At 41.4% G+C, this 22,970-nt stretch overlaps 1 protein-coding gene across 1 annotated transcript in view; it reads left to right on the top strand.

Annotated features, from left to right (window-relative positions):
• Positions 1-22,970, top strand: part of rbpjb (recombination signal binding protein for immunoglobulin kappa J region b) — a 48,911-nt gene that overhangs the window by 15,530 nt on the left and 10,411 nt on the right. Inside the window, exons 2-3 of the mRNA XM_067579079.1 lie at positions 13,458-13,496; positions 22,030-22,125. Coding sequence (XP_067435180.1) covers positions 13,458-13,496; positions 22,030-22,125 — 135 coding nt within the window. The remainder of the gene's footprint in view (positions 1-13,457; positions 13,497-22,029; positions 22,126-22,970) is intronic.

The following is a 22,970-nucleotide window of genomic DNA, read 5'->3' as shown; positions in this document are numbered from 1 at the left end:
TAAAATAAAAGAAACAAATGTGAAAAAAGTAGTGTGTCCGCACACTAGATTATAGCTCCCGAAGTCTTTTTATTATTGGACTGAAACGTTGCCTTTTTCAGTCAATAATAAAAAAGACGTTGGAAGCTATAATGCAGTGTGCGGACAGTCTCCTTTTTTACATGCAATGTTTCACAGATGTTAAATATGTAAAAAAAAAAAAAAAAGAGAGCACTGATATCAGCACATACTCTGAGTTGAGGTATCAGAATCTGTTTCAGGAGAGAAGAGGTCAGATAACTGAATCCCTACTTAAATCCGGTAGGGATACTGACTCTGCCAGGTGTTGTCTGGCTTTGCAAAGCTACTAACAGATTCTAGTGAATGTTGTGACTTAATTGTAATGGTTCCATGTGGATTCAGTATAATTACCGTGTATTAGTAGGGGTGTGTATCTCTCCTCTCTCAGACGATTTGATGCGCATCTAGATACATCGTCCATGATCTGATATAGAAATGATGCAGATAAATTTGTAACGATACAAAGTCAATTTGATATGTTTCCATTTAGCTGCAGTCATTTTTGTTATGTTCAGATACTAAAGCATAAATACTCCAGAAAAGTAGTCTTCTGCCACACCTAACAGTAGTTAATATGGGAAGTGAAACCACTAAAAAGCTGCGGACCATGTATTGTTTACATCAGTGTCTGGGTCAGTATCGTCCCTCTTAATTTGGTATTTTGAATAACGCCCTGATCTGTGGTTGTTTATTGATGTAGCCGAATCTCTGACTCTTGTATCGCTTAATCTTTACACTCCTATGTATGAGGAATAAATGTTTAAAGCATCAGGAAACAAGAGTGCAACAATCTGCTTATATTGAACAACAAAAAACATTAACAGTTGAAATATTGTATCTAAATTTAAAACTTCTCTCGATTATCCTCTTTCCTGTGTCTCATGTTTTTCCACTGTAGAAAATGGGGGGAAGTTTGCAGCTGTGTGTTAAGAACATGAAAGTTGTATCATATCTTAAAACTTCTCTGTCATCACACCCCTGCAAGACACAAAACAATCATTAGGGAACATCATAATGACAAAATCTTCAACTATTTACTACATTTCTTCATAGCCAAACTCCTTTTTTTGAGACTTACTGCTCATGTTGAACGCTCGTTTGTCACTATTATTTCAGCAACCAATGTTAGTACACTTGTAGACAAACTACAACTAAGGAAACAAATGAATTTGCTCCTGAAAATAACATTTTCCCCTTTAAACTCTGTGCACAAGCAGCTTGTTTTCAGCTACGGTTGGAGCAGGGTTCATATATTTGTTGACACTGAATCAGCCCATGGCTATGCAGGCCAGTGGAAGCTGTGAAGGGAGCACGGTGTTGTTAATGAGGTGCACAGCCACTCCGAGGAGTTGTGATATCTGCTATCAACCCTCAGGCAGAAAACCAGACACCTTTTTTATAGGCCTAATCCCTCATCCCATCCCTCCTCTTTCCCTCACTCTGCTGTTTGTGTGCTCGGTCCCAGAGCTGTGCGTGTAAAGCGCGGAGATGTAAATCCATACATGCAGTCAGATATACGGTCTCACAGTTACACAGGGCCGTCACAAGAGAGCACTTGGCCCACCCTGGTGGTTAAGTGTGACAGATGTGCGAAAAATGGTTTAATTAGGTGCAGATTGAAGCTTACACAGAATAAATCTGTCATGTTTTTATAGTGGGTCATCTTATTACAAGTATATTTTAAGCATGCTGTAAATAATAAAAAAAGATGTGCTTTGGGTGGTATTTATGATGAAGAGATGATGATGACGAAGCAGTCTACTTTTACTGTTATTGAAGTTAAAATGTGTAAAGTTAAAGCTGCTGTTGCTGTTGTATCATGTTTGCCTTATTTTGAGCCCCCAAAAATACCCAGTTTTCATTTTCCGACTAGCCTCAGCTCTGTTGTTTGCATTTATACGGTAGTTTAATCTGTTTCAGGCCACATCAACGCACACACACACACTGCCTGCCAGTTGGCCTCCAGAGGTCACACCCCGACCCTTGACCTTGAGCATATGAATGATGGCGTCTGGCGTCTGTGTGTTGTGTTTTGGTCCCCCGGGGAACGCTGGGTCCACAAAAGATAGATATGTGTGTCCACGTATGTGTGTGTGTGTCCATGTGTGCTTATCTGTCTGAATCGTGGACAAAACATGAAAGCGCTCAACCAAAAGTGTCACTTACTGTCATTTTCACAGCATCAGAGTTCAAGTTTAAAATGCCAAAAAAAACCAAAAAACCCCACAAATGATGTAAAATTGGAGGGGAAATTCATCAGGTTATCGTATGAAACAAATTTCTCTGCAACTACATCAAATGAACTCTGAACCTTTTTCGTAATACTCCACAGAAAAAATGTCAAGTTTTTGATTCTTGTCATCTCGGGTTGTGCAGAGATTGTCATCTAGCTCTGACCAGAATTTCCTTTGATCTCTCACGTATGTTGTAATCAAACGAATATAGAGAGAATATACTGTGGCTGCTGAGGCACGGCAGCATTTTTTTTTGCAAACAGGTTTATGGTATAACTGACTATGGGTGTGTTCATTAGACGGTCGCATGATCTTGAGCGATATAGAAAGCCCAGTCACTGCGCATTATCATCAAGTATTTCTAGAGCAGAACAGACATAAAACACAAACGTAAGAAGAGAGAAAACACCTAAAAACATAAATAAATAACAACAGAAATTCATAAATAATTGCTGCTTTTAAAGGTGTCTATCTGCCCGTAGTGTTACAGTAAATGTCTTCATATAAATGTCATCTGTAGTGAAGATAAATTAGGTTCTGTTATGACTGATCAATCTCTGTTCTTTACATTCACTGAGTTTGTAAACTTAAAGCAAAAACATGCAATAAAATACCTCTAGAAATGAATAAGTGGCCTGTAATTAGAGCCTACATTTATATATAACTTGTCAAAATTCCAATATGTATCTATGCCTGTGTTGTCGGTGGTGTTCTCAATTCCTGTCAGGGGAGAAATCGTTTCCTGTATTGTCTTACAGATCCCTTAAAGAGGAGCGCTTCCTGTAGTGTTTTGTACAGTGTTTGCTTGTATTTAGTATAATCTTCATGTTTATGTTCCTCCATCAGGGTAACTCCACACAAGCGGCTCTATGCTTTTGTCAGATTTCCCGGCATCGGTGACGTGCACCTTCTCCAAAATGAAAAAAACATGTCTGCAAGAACTGTGATTGATCAGCCTGTGCTGCTGCTTCGTGTTTTCCTCCCCCTCCCCCTTGTTTCTGATGCTGCTAGCGTTGATAGTAAAGCAAACATGGAGCAAGATGAAGAAAGTCTCAGTAATGATCTTTATTTTCAGTTATGCAGGACGAATTTTTAGTTTTTGCGATCGAGCAAAGTCATTAATGGAGCGCAGTGTGTCGATAACGTTCACCACATCCATCTAGTGTTGCAATACTTCGATGACAATCAATCAATCTTCTGCTGAACTTTTGCCCAGTTCCTATTAGGGAGGCAAGTTTATGCAGTTTCTTAAGCTGATGGTTGACTCAGTGTATGATCCACCAGCTGGCCAAATATTGGCAATAAATTGATCTTTCCTGCAGGATATTGCCTCTCAAAACTGATACTGTCTGATAAGAGCAATCTACCCATATTGTTGCATCCTGACTACCTTATGTTGCCCCTCAGGTACTGCGTCATGGAAAAGTTCGGGAGACACGTTCAACTTTGAATCGCTCCCCCTTTTGATTTAGTATCAGACACATGCCTGAGCAACAGAGCAAAAAAAAAAAAAAGCGTATGTGCACTCCCGCATTAACGTATGTGTCTTTTCAAAAGAGTCTGGCACACGGGGCTGAGGACGTGTCGGGAGTGTGTATTTCGGTCTCTTCTCAGCCTTCGGGGGTGTTGATGTGTGTGTTTCCCCCCCCCCCCCCCCCCCCCCCCCTCAGCAGTGTTTGGACTGTCAGTCACAGCTGTCAAACACATCCCTGAATGAACGGCAGGCTGGGTTCACACTCTCTCAATCAACCCCCGTGTCGCACGCCCATGTGTTGACGTGTATTAACGTGCGTTAGTATGTGTGTTAGCATGTGGAGGTGGGTGGTCGCCGCGCTATTCATAGCAACTGCCACCCCTCTCTGTCACCAATACCTCATATGTCATACTACCTGTCAGAGGACGATGAGAGAACCCTGCATGCCTCATCCAGGGGTTAATTTTTATTCTGTTACCACTGTGTCAGTAGTTGCAGGTTTGCATTGTATATTTAATTGGAAAATACATCTGGAAAGTGGTTTTTACCGACCAAAGTACATGGAAGACGGGAGTTATGTGTGAGATTAAACCATGAGAGTTTAAATTGGCAGACTTCGCTAATTCTTCTATAATTTAATCAAGAAAATTGAGATAGTTTTACACATTTGATGTAGTTTGAACAGTCACACATGTGCCAAGGTACAAGCTGATGTTAGTGCCACACAAGTAGGCGTCTAGTAGTATCCAACTTTTTTGTTTTTGTTAATATTTTTGAACAGATTGTGACATTTCAGTCTGAAGTCAACATAATTTAGCGAAATACAGAAAGCAAATGGTTTTCAAAAGTTATAAAGCTGAGCGAGCAATGTTATATTTAAATGACATTTGTTATGAAGTGAAATCTTTAAAGTAATTGTGGTTGTCATATTGCTGGCCACTATTACCGTGTGTAACCATTGACCAAAACCTTCAGATCAAATAAAGATTCAAGACCTCAGACATATATATATATTCAAAAAGGAAGAATGTTTAAGTGCTGTGTCACTGCAAGAATTCCTGTCTGATTTCTAGATGACTGAGTATCTGAGTCTGTCTGCCAACTTTGCTCCGGACATGAGAGATTATTTTTTTTATTTTTTTAAATTTCTAAGGGATGCTCAATATGACTTAAGTGTTTGTGGTTGTGTGTGTGTGTGTGACTGTGAGTGTGTGTGTTTTTTTTTGCAAGTGGGCCTGGGGGGAGGTTTTGGTGTGGAGTTTCAGTCTCTGTCTTAGAGTTGTAACTGCTGTTGGTTAGAGGTGTTGGGTTTTAATAAGCTACCACAAAAATACGTGCTGTCACCCTCTGGCTGCTCTTGTGATCAACCTCTCAGAAATTAAATTGTCACTCTCTGCATATTTGTGGCTATCTTTTGTTTGTAGTGTGAAGCAGCCAAAATAATAGAGAATGTATTTTTTCTGGGGGAATTAAGTTGTGAAAAAATATAAACATATGTTATAATGATCGGTGATAATTTTGGACTAGTATGCTGGTCGAACAGTCATAACTGTATGTTTCAGTCTTAACCTTTTTAACGCTCTCACACTTCCAATAGCAGATGAGGTCGTCAGCACTCGCTAAAATAACTTAATAATGCACAGCAGCAGAAGGAAACGGACGCATTTCAGCTCTTGGCTTTGCTCATCATTTCTGACACACTTCCAATAACATTACAAGCATTTTATTTTTCCCTCAGTATGTTGTCATTGGCAGGACGGAGGAGCTTTTATCAATTTTCCCATGGCTCTCAGGCTACTATTTTGTTCCAAACAGCGTAGAGAACAATTCGGTCAGCGAACGTAATCCATCACTGTAAAAGAGAAGCTGACAATTGTGGTTTTTGCGAGGTTGCATCAGAATGGAAAAAATCAGGCTTTAAACTTTTACACTATAAAGGATTTTCCCCGTCACTGTCTCTGATTAATGTGCGTGTGTTCAGGCAAACAAACAGGTGACCTGACAGGAGTGACTTCAACGTTCTACTTCTCTGGGTTTTTTTTTTTTTTTCTTTCCCTCCCCTGTGTCTGAAACTTTAAGCCAATAGTTAAAGCTCACTGCGGTCATGTTAGGACCCCCATTCTGTCAGTCACAAGGCAGCCAAGCCAACAGATTCACCAAAGCAAGGTGCATCTGCCAGCCATAGTCCGTAAAATGAAATGGAAAAGAAATGCTGACTTCACACACATGCAATTTAATTTTTTTTTTTTTTTTTTTTGTACTGGGAGTGTCTAGTTCTATTTAGCCTGCTCTTATTTTGAGACAAAACATGTGAACTTCACTCCTGAATATCTGCCCGGTGACAAGATTTTTGGACTCCACAGATATTCTCAATGATTGTGTTCTGACTAGATCATTATTTTAAGTCATTTTTAGATCGATTTGTTAGAGCTGCAGTGATTAGTCGACAATCAATCCACTGGAAATTAATCAGCAACTAATTTGATAAACATGTCTGTCATTTTTCAAGCACAAATCTCTGGTTTCAACTTTTCATGAGATGAGGATATTTCGTAGTCCATATATGACAGTAAGATCTTTAAATTTATATCTCTTTAATTTAGTTTCTTTCGTACTGTTGGTCAGACAAAACAAGCCAATTTAAAGACGTCATAGCTGACTCTGAGAAACTGAATACCTTGTGTTTTTCTGGCTGTCAGCTTTTCTCGCATTGAAACACCTTTATCCTGCTTCGACCAAATTGCGTGACCTCAAAGTATCAGGACCCAAGCGCTCATAGTTTTGATTGACAGACACAACCCCCACCCCCCCCACCCCCCCTCCGGTGCAGCAGCCACCATCGGCGCACCTCTGTAAGCCAACCGTGACATCACTCTCACTTCCCAGTTGAAAGCCCGGAGTCATGACATCCTCTTCCACTCCTCCCATCTCATACCAGTCCACTGGCCTTGGCACGCTTACCCGCCAGGCTGAGCTATGACTTGGCTTCGCAGCTTCATGGACGTATCAGGTTCCTAATAGGAGAAAGTAAAGTAAAAATACCCCGTTTCAGGTTTCATAAACAGACCCGCAGAGGATGAGAAAAGTATTGGGTATTAGTTTTATACTTTACAAGTCATGAAAGCACAAGGGACTCCACAGACATAGGATTAGTAGAGAGGAAGGTGGTACTTTTCAGTACTTTTCCCTGAATTCAAAAGCTTTATCTTATGGTGTTGATGTTAATTCTACTCATGTGTTAATTGGAGGTAGTTTATATCGGCATCAGAAATATTTACTAGTAATGCAGTACTGTTGAAAAAGGCTCAAGATGATAAGTTTAAATATAAGATCGCCACCAAATATTCATTTTTGATGCATCTGAATTTGACAGTTTGACTGGAAAGATGAAGTAGAAGGAGACGGGATGATGTGATGGTCTGTTTGCAAGCTGTGCTTTATACGAAACCAACAACATGCCCCTAATATAAAGTTTAACTTTGACAATAGACATTATTTACTTTTGAAAATTGTTATTTATTAGAATATTTCCCTATTCTTAGTTTTTGGAATGAGTTTAGTAGCAGAAATTCAGACTGTTTTGCAGCATATACATGTTATATTGTACGCTATGTTAATTGTTTTTTGAATAATGCTTATTTATTTTAGTCTTTTACTCAGAGTCATCCCAAGTGACTTGGAGCGAGAGAGAGCAAACAGACTCAAGGACACCTTGACAGAACATATTGCCGTTGAGGGCAGAGATAACGGAGTGGGAATTTCTTAACTGAACTGTTGTCTAAATGTGTACTAAAAAGTCACACAAAGATGAGTTTTGGTACTTTATTGGTGGCTTTATTTGGAAAAAAAACCCCCACACTGGTTCGAAAACAAGGCCATTTGTGGAGAGATAACAGAGATCCCACAATTATCTAAAACTGTGTCACCTGCTCTGGTGTTGTTGCCTGGATGTGCCCTACTTTGATACCTGACGGCTGCACGTTTCTCCTACGTGTATAACTGCAGCGATATACGCACGTCTCTTACCTTAATGCATATGTCTGTGTTTTTTTTTCCTGCTGGAATTACCCCTTTTTGCCATCTGTGTCTCATCATACCCAATCCTGCCCTGTTGCTTCATTATTCACCAGTGTTATTTGACATCAATGTTTCTCTCTGTCTCACCCTCATTGTATCCAGCGGAATTAGTGATAGTAAGCAGGAGGTGAGGAGAAGGAAGGAAGGAAGGAGGGAAGGGAGAGTAGTGATAACGGATGGAGAGCAAATCAGACCAAGCTCCTCTTCTTACAGAGCTTCCTTTTTCCCTCCGCTGACCTCCGGCCTGAATTAGGAGTGTCTTTTTTTATGTGGTTAAAAGACCAGTGTGTAGAATTTAGTGGCATCTAGTCGAAGGCACTTGGCAGAAATGGAATATAATATTTATAATTATGTGTATAATTACCTGAAAATAAGAATCCTTATGTTTTTATTACCTAATGAGCCCTTTATATCTACATAGGGGGCGGGTCCTCTTCCAACGAAGCTGCCATGTTTCTACAGTAGCCCAGAACGGACAAACCAAACACTAGGTCTTTTTTTTTCGCAAGTGGCACGGCCACACACGGCAAGACGCCACTAAATCCTACACACTGGTCTGTTAAGGCTAAAAATGACAACATTAAAAAGTAACCTTAAATCAGTAAAGCTTTTGTGCAACTCATAGCAATTTAAATAACTTGGACACCACACATTTTTAGCGAATTAAAAAAAGGAGTCAAAATTCTTTATGTGAATGTTTTTTTTGATCTTGCCATTTCAGAGAGTCAAGCTTATAACCAGAAAAACTACAGATGCACCAGTCACTGCACCTCCTCTTTTTGTCTTTGCAACTCAACTTTTTGCGGTTTCCTGTATTTGGTTCTTTTCTTGTTTGTGTGTGCGCGTGTGTGTGTGTGTGTGTGTGTGTGTGTGTGTGTGTGTGTGTGTGTGTGTGTGTGTGTGTTTAAAGCGAGTTCTTGGAGGTGATAGGAGATGTGGACGGTGGTTTTTCACAGAACTTGCAAACCCAAGTCTTCAACACTTTTGACCACGATCACCTCCTTTTTTATACAGTGGTAATTCACGTTAAAATCTGTCTTACTACCCACCAGCGTTTTCATACAAATGTTGAAACGTCATGGGCATGCTTTTGTTAATACACACTCACAAAAGAGGAACTAGTCGTGATCTACCCTCACCCCCTATTTCACCCTCCTTTCCTCTCTCTCTCTATATCCGCCTGTAAATCCTTACACTACGTCTTCGCGTGCAGCGCGTTCTCCCTCTTCCCAAAACGCACCATCCACCTCTTCTTCCCTCGCCTTTTAAGCTAACCCTACACTTTCCCCCGCAGTATCCCTTCCTCCATCACTCCCTGTGTGCAGTGGAGGGGGTGAGGTTTAGGAGGAGGAAGAGGAGGAGGAGGAGGAGGAGGGGGGAGAGAGAGCCGTCTGGAATCCATTAGCCAGTTGAGGCATCAGTGTTTCACTGTGGGAACCTTATTGATTGCCCTCCTTTATAATTATTCCACCTCCACTCCCTCCTTCTGGCTCTTGCACCAATCATGCTTTCAGCTTCTCTCGCTCTCTCCTGCCCTTTATCCCCCCCCCTCCTTTGCCTTTTTTTTTTTCTTCGCTTTTTTTTTTGTGGTGATTTTCATCCCTCTTATTTGTGTTTGTGTGCCAAAAGCAATCGAGTGACACGCTATCTGTGTTTATCGACAGCACGTATGTAAGATGTATTGACATACTTATCAGCAGCATGCAAAGCTGCCACATCCTACACAAGGAGAAAATCTGACTCAGTCTTGTACACACACCCTCCATACAGTCACCTCCACGTGCTGCATACACATACCTCCTCATTAGGAGTGTTGTCTTAAAGGATAAGCTCATAATTTTTGTCTTAAAACAGCAGCCCATATATATGTTATATGTAGCATACATACTGGCACATTAATAAATCCATTCTCATTGCCCTTCCAATAAATGATGGAGGACAAATTGCAGTCCTCGTTCTGTGCAAAAAATATATCCCAGAGTTTATCTGAAGTTCATTTGAGGCTTCAGCAGTTTGTTAGCCAAATCAAGTGGCTGTCTTCCAAAGTTTGTCTTTTTGGTGCAAAATTCCCTTGTTGTGTTACTTATCTTTCCACTGCAGCTCAGAACAGAAACACTGTCTGGGGAAACAGAAAGAGGGAATTTTTTTTTTTTTTTTTTTTTTTTTTTTACTGTAAGCACGGTCACATATCCACATTGATATTCACTCCTATTGCATTCATTATTTCTGGCTGATTGAAAGCTGTGGGGAAGAATTTTACCCCAGTTGTTGTTTTTATTTAGCAAGCTAAAAGGGAACATATCATGCTTTTTGTGACTTTGTCATTTTTGGACTGTTATGATGTGAGATGTCTATGTTAAAGGACAGTAATTATATACACATCACATATAGGTACGAGGCTATTAGAAAGCGGTTTCAATGAAAAAAGGTTGTCTGTGTTAAACATAGTCAAAAGGTGAATGTATGTAAAAAAAAAAAAATTCCAACGTTACCTCTACTTCCCATCACACTGATGTCAGATTATTCGCACACGCCCACAAACGGCCGTCTTTGTTGCTAAGGTTGTACCATGGGTTGTTCGCGTCGTCCACTTGCATATTTCACACCGTATTTCAGCTCGGACATGTGCGGATGTATATGAGAAGTAACGTTTTGCGTAAAGAGCGAGAAAAATAAGTGAAATCCTGCCACTGCTTTTTGTTTATGTGGCCTCTAGAGCTCCCAGAAGTCTGCTGAGGAGCAGCTAACCAATCAGAACAGAGTATGCTCAATGGGAGGGAGGCCTTAAAGAGACAGGAGCTAAATAAAGGACCAGAATAAGATAAATAAGGAGTTCTTTGAACTTTTAATTATGCTAAAATATTCCAGTAAAACCCCAGAATAGGAATATAGACCCCTTTAAGTCCCCTTTAGTACACACATAGGTGGGAATGAGTTGGCATGTTTGAGGTACTAACTGGGTTCCCAGATGTGTAATGTTGCCTGACTTGGGTTGAACAATGTCAACACACAACTTCCATCTGACACACTTCTCTTGATCTCATGTTTTTAATATATTTTTACTGGGAATCCATAAAAACTCCCAAAGAGGGGGTGGGGATCTCTGGGACATCTCATAGCTCCATATCTCCGCGTTTTGTTCTCACCATACGGATGATGACAGCTATAAGAGCTGAGCTAACCTGGGTAGCGTGTCAGTAACAGATGCAGAGTGTAATTTGACAGTATGATACTGATGAGACTGTAATTGTCTGCTCCACATGGCACACTGAACCGAGAGAGTCATGTTCTGAATGATTCATGACAAACACACATACTGTTAACAACCTGCAGGAGGGAGTTCCCTTTTTTACTTTCACGCTTCTTCTCTCCAGTCTTTTGCTCCTGTCAGTGATTCAGGTCCGGGCAGCCCCAGATTTTCCCTAGGGGCTTTTGTGAGCATTTGTCAGCACTTAATTTTTAGTGTAGCTTATAAATGAAACAAAAGAAGCAAAGTGGTTTAGAATTCAGCGATATTATGAGGGAGCAACGTGAAAAACAACCTCTAATTTGTTGACATAAATTGATTGTAAGCGACAACATAAAAAAGAATAATGAACTCTTTAGAAATTTCACACTTTTCTTCAAAGCAGATGCTATCAGCGGTTTCGGTCCTGCTTTTCTGTCCCGTTCGGGGCGTGTTTCAGCGATTTTTGGTTAAATTTTGATATGACGTTTTGCGTATTTCCATTTTTGCAGATCCTGAACCGAACATCTGTCGTCATTTCTGACAAAACTTCAAAGAGTGCTCACTGTTGCTTGTAACATGTCACACACGTCATTGTGGTTTTTTTTTTTTTGTGTGTGTGTGTTCATAAAAGAAAGAAGCTGATCAGAAAATGTTATCATCAGCTGTGATATGTCAAACGTGTACATCTTATTTCTTTACATGTGGTGCTGGCAGAGCGCTCTATGACTAAGAGTTTTTCAGGTATGACTCTCACCCATCAGGCTTCCGGCAGCATGAATTTGAATTGAAGTCAGCAGTCATGTCTTCGGGGCAGAATATTACAGTAACTGAAAGTATCTGATGGTGTCATGACAGTAGAGTAATAATCCATGGAGAAAAAGTGAAATGAGCTTAAATTTATGCGTTCTCCTACTAGTTTCATAAGTTATGACGTCGATCATGCCTTGTATTTCCTTCTTTTTTTTTTTTTTTTTTTTGTGGAGGACATAGTTTAAAGAGTGTCACCCCGCAACATTGCAAATGCTTTAAGTTTCATAAGGGACAATTTTAAAATGTACTTCCCGGAAAGTTGAAATGTGTTTCCTGTGTGTCAAGTGCTGTAGCTATGCACCACGGACAGGCAGCGGACTCGATAAGAAAACAGTTGAATCATTTGTTTCCAAAATGTCGAGAGGAAACCGCAAGTTCCCATCTGCAAATGTTTTATCAAACACCTTCATTAATTTGATTAGTATTGAGCCTTAATATAGCTCTGTGCTGTCAGTGATGTTGAGAGAGAGGCGTCTCTTGCTTCTCAGGGAGGAAATTTGAGGTGTTTGTCATGTCTGTTTCCTGGATTATATGTTCTGTTGAAGAGCTGAGCACTTTTATTTATCATTTTCAGAACTTCTCAGTTTGTATTTTTGCTTCACTGCTGTCAACTTGTATGAAAGGTATAGCTCATCATTATCTTTTTAGATGAGATCACCACTACACACTCTTCCTCTTTAAGTCAATTTTATTTATATAGCATCAAATCACAACAAAATCTCACAGCACTTTTAACATAGAGCAGGTCAACACCATGCTCACACATAAGCACTTGGCGATGGCCATGGCGATGATTTCAAGTGAAGAAACATCGAGCAGAACCTGGCTGTAGGTGGACAGTCATCTGCCTTGACCTTTTTTAAAGCACAACACCTGCCAGCTGTTAATCCCAGCAATATCTAGCTTTCCAAATGGTGAATGTCGCCTCAAGTGAAATCTGCATCACCGAACTAGAAGCAGCATCAGAAAACTATCAAGTCGGTTACACTTGTTCTATTTTTACAATACATGTCAAATAGTCACTGTACTGTTTGTTACAGTTTAATTATTGTTTTACCCTTAATAGAACATTGTAGTCACACTGTAAGGTCTGTATCACCACCACATCTACAACTAATTAGTTGTTCAAAGCTGTCAGTTGTAAAAACCTAGATAACCAAGATAAGTGTGCATAGTTCCTCTCTAAGCAGTTAAACGATCTCAAGACGTCCGCGGCTTTGCCATCGAGGAATAACAAATAACGTCATTAACTATAATGATTAGTTTATCCTTTTTACAAGAGCAGCTGTCTGTGTTGATTCACAACCTGTTTTGAAATGTTGTTGACAGGGATTAGTTTGAATAAAGTTCAGTGTCTGTGCTTTAACCTGCCGGAAAAGCACAAAAATACAATAACACTTCACTACACACTACCAAGGCCACAGTGACAAGTGTGTGTTCTCTCTCTGTGTGTGTGTGTGTGTGTGTGTGTGTGTGTTAGTGCCCTATGGTGTAACGCAGTGTTTACTCTGTGTGTGTTTGTGGTTGATAACCAGCCCACTCATGTTTTCTTCTCACTTTGTGTCTTTTTCAGGAAGTTCAGGGAGCGCCCTCAGCCACAGCGCCTAACAAGGTGAGTGAGCACGCACGTACACACACACGCACGTGCACTCATCATAATCTTCCCAGAAGACCTCGTTTTGATGTCATAGGGGAAATTGTGTGTTCACTTGTATGTACAGTAGACATATTGATTTGAATACAGTATTTTTAGAACAAACTCTTTAAAGTAATTGTCATGAGATGTTGAGAAACTCGCAGAAGCAGTTGAATATTCAGAAGGTAAAAAAATTTAGCGTCAGTGCATGATGTTCATATCGATAGCACCCATGCGTGTATTGAAGACATTCACGCTGACATATGCTGTGTTATTTTTTATTTTTCTAGCTGTCTAGATGTCCCAAAACACAACTTTGTTGAAAGGGAGATGATGAGGGGGTGAAAAAAAAAAGTGCATATTTTTTCACACCATTCCAGTAAAGCACACATGGCCCCTTTTTATAAAAGCCGTATGATTTAAAATTCATTCAACACATCAAAACATATGTACTCAAACAAACAAACAAGCTCATTACTGGTTTAGATATAAGCTCCGTGCCAATATTGAAACTGGTGATGCGGATTTAGTTGGAAATACATTTGTAATGACCACAGAATAAATATAGCGCTGATTGGCTGCACGTTGTTGCCACAACAACAAGTTGTTACTCACTAAACAAACCGAACTTCTCTCATAGTTTCTCTGTGCAAACACTGTCCATACAATTGAACCTAGACAGCTGTTGCCTGTTGACCTCTGCTGCTATACATCATCTGTTCTGCTATTTATTGTTAATTAAGTACATCATGGTAGATGCTCGTTCTTTGAAGTCCTTCGAGACTCGCTTGTGGTATGTATATAAATTAACGTAACGTCTTGCCGTAGTTTTTAGAGAAATAAGCCGGAATTCACCTAGAGTGTAGTTTATATATTTATGCACTCTATACACTGAACCGTGCGCAGTATTCAGTATAGTATAGCAGCGCTGCAAGTTTTTGATTATTCTGTTCCTCTTATGTTTGTTCCAAGATGTTTGGAGCAACATTTGGGTGAACACAGAACATTGATGGATGTTGTGGCTTGCTGGTGGAGGTTTGTGTGTGTGTGTGTGTGTGTGTGTGTGCGCGTTTTTGTTACCTCTTGGGGACCTTTTTCCTTGTCGAGACCAAAGCCGACAAGCTCGGCAGAACGTCATTTCTGAAGTCCTGGTTAAGGTTAAGGTGTGAATTGAGGTTTGGGTTAGGTTGTCCTCAATGAATGTTAGTCAATGCGATGCCCTAACAAGGATGTCTTTGCAAACTTGTGTGTGTGCGCGCGCGCGTGCGTGTGTGTGTACACTTGTTTGCTTATTGGTGTTTCTCTTTGTTACTGGGCACGGGTTTGCCTGTGTGTGTGTGTGTGTGTGCGCATGTGCTCGTCTTTGCGCGTGGCACTCAGCAGGGAAAATGAGGGGTTGCATATTGCCTGGAACAGCCAAGCATGGTTTTGGAAAAAAGGGGCCCCAGCACCTTTTGATGTGTCCCCCTCTTCATTCATGTGCTGCCAGTCCGCTGGCTTGCACTGGCCCCTCCATTTGTCTGATGGTTTCGATGGCTAGAAATATGACGGACACAAAACACTCTTCAACCAGCAGCCGAAAGGCACAAAACAGAACTCTTCTATTGAGCGTGTGTCTTTGTACCGTAGTGTATCATGGTGTTCTGTTCTTTGTATTTGTCTCTATGAATCTGCCTCAGTGTCCTCATGTCTTGCATGTTCGCTCACACGCACTTGTCCCCCTTTTTCCCCCTCGCAGCTTACAGCCCCCATGATTTTCTGTTCAGGCAGCAGCACAGACAGCTAAAATAGTGCGCCGTCCTGCAGGGGCTTTTTAGGGCAGCTAAAGCTCCGGGTCCTGCAGGGCCGCCCTGTCAGGAAGGCTACTCGACTGGAAATACAATACATGACACACATTGACTGGAATTGAGCATGCACGCGCATACACACACACAGATCTTAAGTTCAGACAGACGCACATGCACAAGTCGACACAGAAACAGACACAAGACATGAACATACAGGCTGGATAAGATGCTTTCTCTGTTAGGGGAGCCGCCCCTTCAAGGGCTTTTTCCTCCCAAACAACAGAGCGAGGGCGAGCTCTGCAGAATCCATCGCCTCCGATGGAAAAGCTCCATAGAAACCGCCTTTTACTTATCTGCTTTTTTTGTCTAAATAAAATCTTGACTACCATTAATTCGGCCCGGGCTGTTTATAGGTTTGGCAATGCATGTGTGCATTTTTACATTGGTTTACTTGAATTATTTTCTTGTGCATTTTTTTTCCATCCTAATGTGTGATAAGAAGCATGTGGTTTGTTAAGATGTGTGTTTCCTGTCTCTGTCAAAAATCAGCCCAGTCTCTTAGTCGGTTTATAGATTATAAATATAATTTTTTTCCCCCCTCCATAGACTGTTGATGCTGTAGGCTGATGAGCAACAATCACTTGTGTCACAAAGTGAACATATCCTACTCGTAGTTTTCATGCCGCTTATCATGTAGTAAAATAGTACAAGCTGTTACAAGATCATGTTGTTCTAGGTCACCTCCTTTCTGTCAGTGTTTTAGAGGCTCACAAGGGCCTTCAGGAGGTCAGACTTGAAGCGTCAGACAGGCACTTGTGTTGCGGCCGCTTCTGCTAGATCCACGAATGAAGAGAACATCTAAAAGGAAGCTCAAGTGGCTGATTGTTAATGTTTTAACCCGGGCCTGACACTACGGATATGTATAATCTACCTTTTGTGATGCACAAGGGCGCAAACTAATTGCAGTCTGATCATCTTAATTGAGCTATTTCACACTGCACGTGTGTATTAGTATGCCCCTCCACTCTGTGTGTGTGTGTGTGTGTGTGTGTGTGTGTGTGTGTGTGTGTGTGTGTGTGTGTTCACAGGGGGTCTTGTGACAGCCCCACTCTGCTGTAGACGCTGTGGCAGATGCACGGGACAGATGCCTGTCTGCTCTGCTGCATCTGTAGCCTGGCTTAACCTAGCCCCTCCACACACACACACACACACACACACACACACACACACACACACACACACATGCTCGCCTGACCCCCGTAGCGCCTGCTGTAGAATCTGTGTCTCTTTTTGCAAATCTGTCTGGCACATTTTTTGTCTCACTTGTCAAGCATTTCCCCTTTTTTTTTAGTTTTCTCGGTTATCTTTGTCTAACACTTAATCTCTCTGCACTCCTTCTTCTTCTTCTTCTTCTTCTTCTTCTTCTTCTTCCTTTCTCTTTTACACGCATTTACAAGATGCCCTTTCGCAAATTTATTTCAATCTAAATATAGTCAACAAAAATTCAACCTGCTGCTTAGCTGCAACTTCCGTCATGTCCACCACATTGTGTGACACTTGCTTTGCTCGTTTCTTCCTCTCCTCTTGTCCTCTTCTTCACCTGTGTGTTGCATATATGAAGGCGAATTAACACCAACCTCCAACCAAATACTGAATAACAGCGTCTGGTTAGCTCACAGTTACAGGCAGGTAACCAGCCAACGTCTATCTGCATCAAAAATCTGCTTGGATTGCAGTGGCTGCTTAACCGCTAGCCTTGCAGATTTTTTTTAAAAAAAAGTGTTTTTTCTCCTTTGATGCATGGCTGCATTGTCATTGCTTGTCCCTGCTTGCGTGCTACTTTTTACATTACATGTGGATGTGGCTTTGTGCGTGTGTGTGTGTGTTACCCTGTTTCAGTTAAGACTGAAATACCCGTTCCCCTCGCTTACTGTCACTGATGAAATATGATGAAATAGGGCATTGATTTTCCAGCTTGCACAATTTTCTTTCCTCCCTCCAGATATATTTGTATTTGAGTGTGTGTTTTTTTTTTTTTAATTCATCCTGTCATTTATAGCATATATAATGCATATTTATATGTATTTAGATGGGGGGTTTTTCTTGTCATTTTGTGTGTCTGCATAGGAAGTTAAGCTATGCACTGGTCACTGTCTGTCTCACTTCTTCTTCCTGTCTTCAGCTCTCAGGAAGACACCTAATCTCTATCTAGTGTGTGTGTGTGTGTGTGTGCGCGCTTGTGTTTCAGTATGTGTAAGAGAGTGATTACTCAGACGTCCCTCCTATCCCCTTCAGCATCACCGATCCCTGCTATCATCACATGGTTTAGAGCTGCTTTACCTCTATGCGTTACATCATTGTCTTAACAAACGCTCCGTATATAATCTTAAAATTACGGACAGCTTTTTCGAGGGGCAACAAAATCCTCCTCTTTCTGTCGCTCAGTCTCATAAAATGTTTCCTGAAATCATTTTTGACTTTGTCGCTCACCGCTAGAGTCGTTTCCCCCCCTCAACCGTTCTCAGTTGATTCATTGAGCTTTTGCTACTCTGCTACAACTCAAGCACACAGTAGCTGCTAATTGTGCATAAAATGCTGGTGAGACAGTGCGGTATGTCATGTGCCTGGCACAAGTATATGCGTATGAGTGAATGGGCAATTCTGCTTGGATGATGAATGGGCTGCTTTACATATTTTTCAGTTTTATTAGCTTAGTTGTTTTGACTACGCTTTGTTTGCCTACATTGTTCTTATCAGCACTTTATACACTGGTGTCACTGCTATTAAACCCTCGTTTTGCATACATCAACCTCTTAAAGTCTTGATTTCTACCCACATTTTCCCTCCTGTCTTTATTATTATTATTATTATTTTTTTTAGAAAAGACAACTTTTTCCACTCTGTTTAACATGGTCACGTACACTGTATATTTTATGTCTACTTGGTCCATCACATACTTGTGGTTTTATGATTCTTACACTGAAACCAAGATGCCAAGACTTTTACGACTGCACCATTAGGCTACATCAGATGAAAATATTTTATCCACATTTCCCCCAAAATTCAGCCCGACATATTTGGGTATCTTTGTAAATCTTGGGTTCCCCACTAGAATTTGATATAAAATTCTGCGGGTTTGAACAATGCTTGGCTGCACAACACGAGTTTGTAAAGATGGACCCACCAGCGGGTTTATTCTATTCATTTGATCACAGGATATTCCGTTTCAGTTGATTGTTGCCACATGTGGGGCATTTTTTTTTTTTTTTTTTTTTATCTTTTCAAAGGTTATTGTAGCAAGCGGTGAAGCGGGTATCAGCGCGGAAGATGGCATTGCAAATGACTTTACATAAAGAGTGAGTGAAAGCTTAATGTTATGGTGAAGCAATTCTGTCTTTGACGGGGAATGGTCTCTTTCCCCCAACCTAGCCGCAGTGGTCTGGAATGGTTTGGTGAGCACTGAAACAGGGCTGACCACAGGCCAGGGCTGTCTCTCACAACTTACCCCAGCACCAGTGTGAGATTCTTGTGTCATAAAATAACTATGTGACGGGTTATTTGAATATTTGATGACTGTATGAAATGTGGCTGATTCAGATTGAAGCCTTTTGTGGGTGTAGGTGATATTTAGAGTATAGTCTGACAGATGCTGGATTTTTTTTTTTTTTTTTTTTTTTTAGGGTGATACTGATATGAATATCTGAGAGGAGAAAAACAAATCTGATAACTATATATGTGCTGATATTTGTTAAGAAAAGTCCACACCAAACATGTCTGATAAAGATCCCTTAAATGTGTTTTTTTTTTTAAAGAATTGTGACCAAGATATGCACCGAGCGGAACATTTTATTTTACAGATGAAAGATAAACTTGTCTCCTGTGGACAGATGAGGTAATGGAGACTGTCCAAAATCATGATCTTGTTCACTCATTCATTTCTTGATATATAATCTCTAAATAATTTCCTCTATCGTTTTTTGTGTCATCACTGACAATAATTTTTGCATTAAAAAAAAAATGCACAAATTTGCATTCTGGATCTTGGTGCACATGTCATGGACGCTACTTTTTTGTTCCATCGTGGAGAATTTTTGAGGTTACTGTATAGTTCATAATTTTCATGCAAATGTGCTGCAACATATTGTAAATAGGAAGTGATTTTGGACCATTGTTGCATCGAATACATCTGTACTGACATTTCTTGTCAGTTAAACACCATTCACACCTGGTGTTAAAATGCCATCTGTATCTGGATACCTTGATAAGGAAGAACTCATGTTAATGCAAGTTGTCAAAAGCACATTGTGATCAGAATGCGACCGGCTCTGCACATTCGGGGGGCGATCGGGCTTCGCGTTGTGATCGGATCTCAGCCAGATGTAAATGCAATGTGTGCAGTGTAACCACATTCATAAGAAGAAGAAGAAAAAAAAACTGGCCCGGTAAGCTGAAAGATTCACCTAGTTCCATCTATTTCTGCCAGCTAAAAGCGAGCCCTGCAAAAAAAAAAAAAAGCTACAAGTAGCAGCAGTAGCTGGAAGTCTTCCCTCACTCACAAAAACTAATTTAGGAATGAATGATGTCCGTTCATGGCAGCAGTTTAACTTGACCTTGACAAGTCCGCCAGCTCCACTGAGCACATTTGCATATTGAGATTCAGTGACTGTGACAATCGAGAAAACAAGGGCGTATTTTAATACTAGGTGCAAATGCAAAGACTCACGGATCAGATGTCATTATCCAGATAATACATCCAGATACAGATCACATGTTAACACCAGATGTAAATGAGGCCTTATACATGCATACTATATACACTGATAGATACAGATATCTGCAATATGATATTATTGACTAGTATGCTGGTAAGTGATATAAAAACACAGATACAGACTCTTTCGAAGACTGTGTGTGTGTGTGTGCTGCATGTCGGCCTATCTGTGACGTCACCCTTTCCTGCAAGTGTAGCTGATCAGAGGCATTGTCAGAGGTGTCCAGTGACACGTGCCCTGCAGGCCTGAACTGTGTGTTCTCCATATAATCAATCAATCAGAGCCTTGTGTGTGTGTCAGGAGTCTTCCTGGGGTTTGTGTGTGTGTATGTGTGTGTGTGTGTGTGTGTGTCTGACACCGGCGTGTGTATCGTTCACTTAAGCCCCAGAGGAAGGTTATGTCATTTAATGTAAACAAAAGAAGTTACTTAACCACTTCAATGCAGTTCCAGTTAGAAATGTTTTAATCAAGTTTGGCTCGAGCTGTGTGCACCTTCCTCTTGATATAATTTCCTCCATGTGGCGTGTAAATGGTATCAGATTGCATCGCATCAGTTAAACAGCCTCAAATGATTGGAATTCTAGGATTGTACCTCAGTTTGTTTTGTATTTTTAAAGTTATAAAGTAGCTTAGAAAATATTGAATTAACAACAGCATAATTCAGAGTTGCCGTGAGACTCAAATACCAGCTTTTATCCTTTAAAATTTATTGTCTCGTCACCGAGGGAAGGGAGAAATAAAACATTTCCCACTCCATTATGAAATGGATAAACCAAAATCCCTCTCAAGCTTCCTCCTCTGCCCCCCCCCCACCCCCGTCTCTTTACACACACACACACACACACGCACACTGCAAGGGGCCCCTTGCTTTTCATAACAAAGGCCCTGTCTAACCCGAGCGTGCGGCTCACTATTGCGTGGCAGAGTGGGAAGCCCTCCGAGCACCCCGGCGTGTCAGGTGTCACTGACATCTGTGCATGTGCGTGGATCGGGAAAAGGGTGCGCTCACGTCCGTGTGTGTGTGTGTGTGTGTGTGTGTGTGTGTGATGCGTCTTAATTTTGATCTTTAACCCCCCCCCCCCCCCCCCCCCCGGTGCATAAGCTCGAACCGGTCTCCCAAAAAATATTAAAAATAATTCCGCTGCTTCGGGCTTGTTTGTATAGAGGAGGTGTGTGAGGGTTTGGGATAGCTGACAGAAGTAATTGGAGCATAGACCTTGCAACATTTTGACACGATATGAGGAATCTTTGCTGGTGAGCTCAGTGCCTTTTTTTTTTTTTTTTTTTTTTTTTGGTTTTGTTTTGTTTTTGTTTTTTCAGCTCTGGTGTTTTCTTTTTCCTTTTTCTCTCTTTACTTCCCTCCACCCCCACCCCCAAACCTCTACTCCCACTCTCTGCCTCCTCGCCTCCCCTCCCCTCTCTCTCTCTCTCTCTCTCTCTCTCTCTCTCTCTCTCTCTCTCTCTCTCTCTCTCTCTCTCTCTCTCTCTATCCCCCCCCACCCCACCCCACCCTCCCCATGTTCCTTCCCCTAGCTCCTCACGGTCCCTCTGAGCCGGTCATTAACGGTTCAGCTCACCCCCCACCTCAAACAGACCCAGCTGGGGGAGAACATAGCTTTTTGGCTGGCTCTGAGGCGTTCCAGGGGTCATTGCGAGTGTACTGTGTGTGCATGTGTGTGTTTCTGTATGTTCTCATTCCATACTTCACACTCAACTCCTTTTGCGTGTGTGTGTGTGTGTGTTTTTTTGTTTTTTTTTAATCTATCTACACTGATGCGTCGCCTTTTTAAAAACCTGCCCAATGATCCTCAGCGGACCCTCTGCTTCAACACACCCAGTATCACTTAACCTTATCAGCCTGATCACAAAATGTCCTGCTAATGAACCTCTTTTTCTCCCCTCTCTCTCTCTCTCTCTCTCTCTCTATCCTATCTCTTGTTCCCGTTGCAGAGAAGCGATGAGGAATTACCTGAAGGAGCGAGGCGACCAAACTGTCATGATCCTGCATGCAAAAGTTGCACAGAAATCCTATGGCAATGAGAAAAGGTGAGTAAAATCCAAACAGCAGCCTCCTTCTTGCTAACATTCCTATATTAGAGTTTACTTAAGGGTTTGATAATCCTGTCATCTCTCCGGGCCTACATCCATCTAGGAAGATCACTTAAAAACAAAGACTAATTTCTGGTCAAGAGCATGAGTAACAAGTCTGTTTTTCCACCAAATTAGGGCTAAAGAGTCAAGAATTATCAGGAATGTGTCTGACTGTGTTTATGTTTCATGCCTGATAAGACATTTTTACACACTGACATATTGTTTAGTACGCTGGTTGCGAGCAGCTAAGCCCTAGAGGAAGTTTTTAGCGTCGTGCCGGCCAATCTCCTTCACTGCTAGGATTTATGGATAGGTAATGCATGTCACTCAAGGGGATCGGGCTAAGGAGTGAATGGAAAACACACACATTCTAGGTTTTTTTTTTTTTCCTCTGCGCAGTGTGGTTATCTTGCCCTCTCTGACCTCCCATATCAACAGAGGTCAGAGGAGGAAATTAGCGACGACCCCTCTCGCACGAGGCCACTCGAGGCCAGGTTCAGGTGAAGGCCGCAGAGAGCCGGAAGGAAATGGGAGCAGGGAGCAGGGAGAGGGGGGAATTAGGTGAGGCGGCGACAGGGGAGTTAAAACAGCTCCAGGGTGGGTGGGGGGGGGAATGTCCTGGTCCTGGCGAAGGTTCTCAGGGGCAACGCCAACAACAGCGTTTCTTTTCTCGCTCCGTTGTAATGCGTGTAACAGATTCTCTTCAGTTTTTAAAAGATGGACGCAAGGTGATCGCTCCTCCCATAGCACTCGCTCTTCTCGCTGAACTCTGTGACTCGCCTTTTTCTTCCTCAAATACC

The sequence above is a fragment of the Thunnus thynnus genome, chromosome 22 (genome assembly GCF_963924715.1).
Source record: "Thunnus thynnus chromosome 22, fThuThy2.1, whole genome shotgun sequence".
Classification (NCBI taxonomy): domain Eukaryota; kingdom Metazoa; phylum Chordata; class Actinopteri; order Scombriformes; family Scombridae; genus Thunnus; species Thunnus thynnus.
This window is presented reverse-complemented; position numbering and strand designations above follow the sequence as displayed.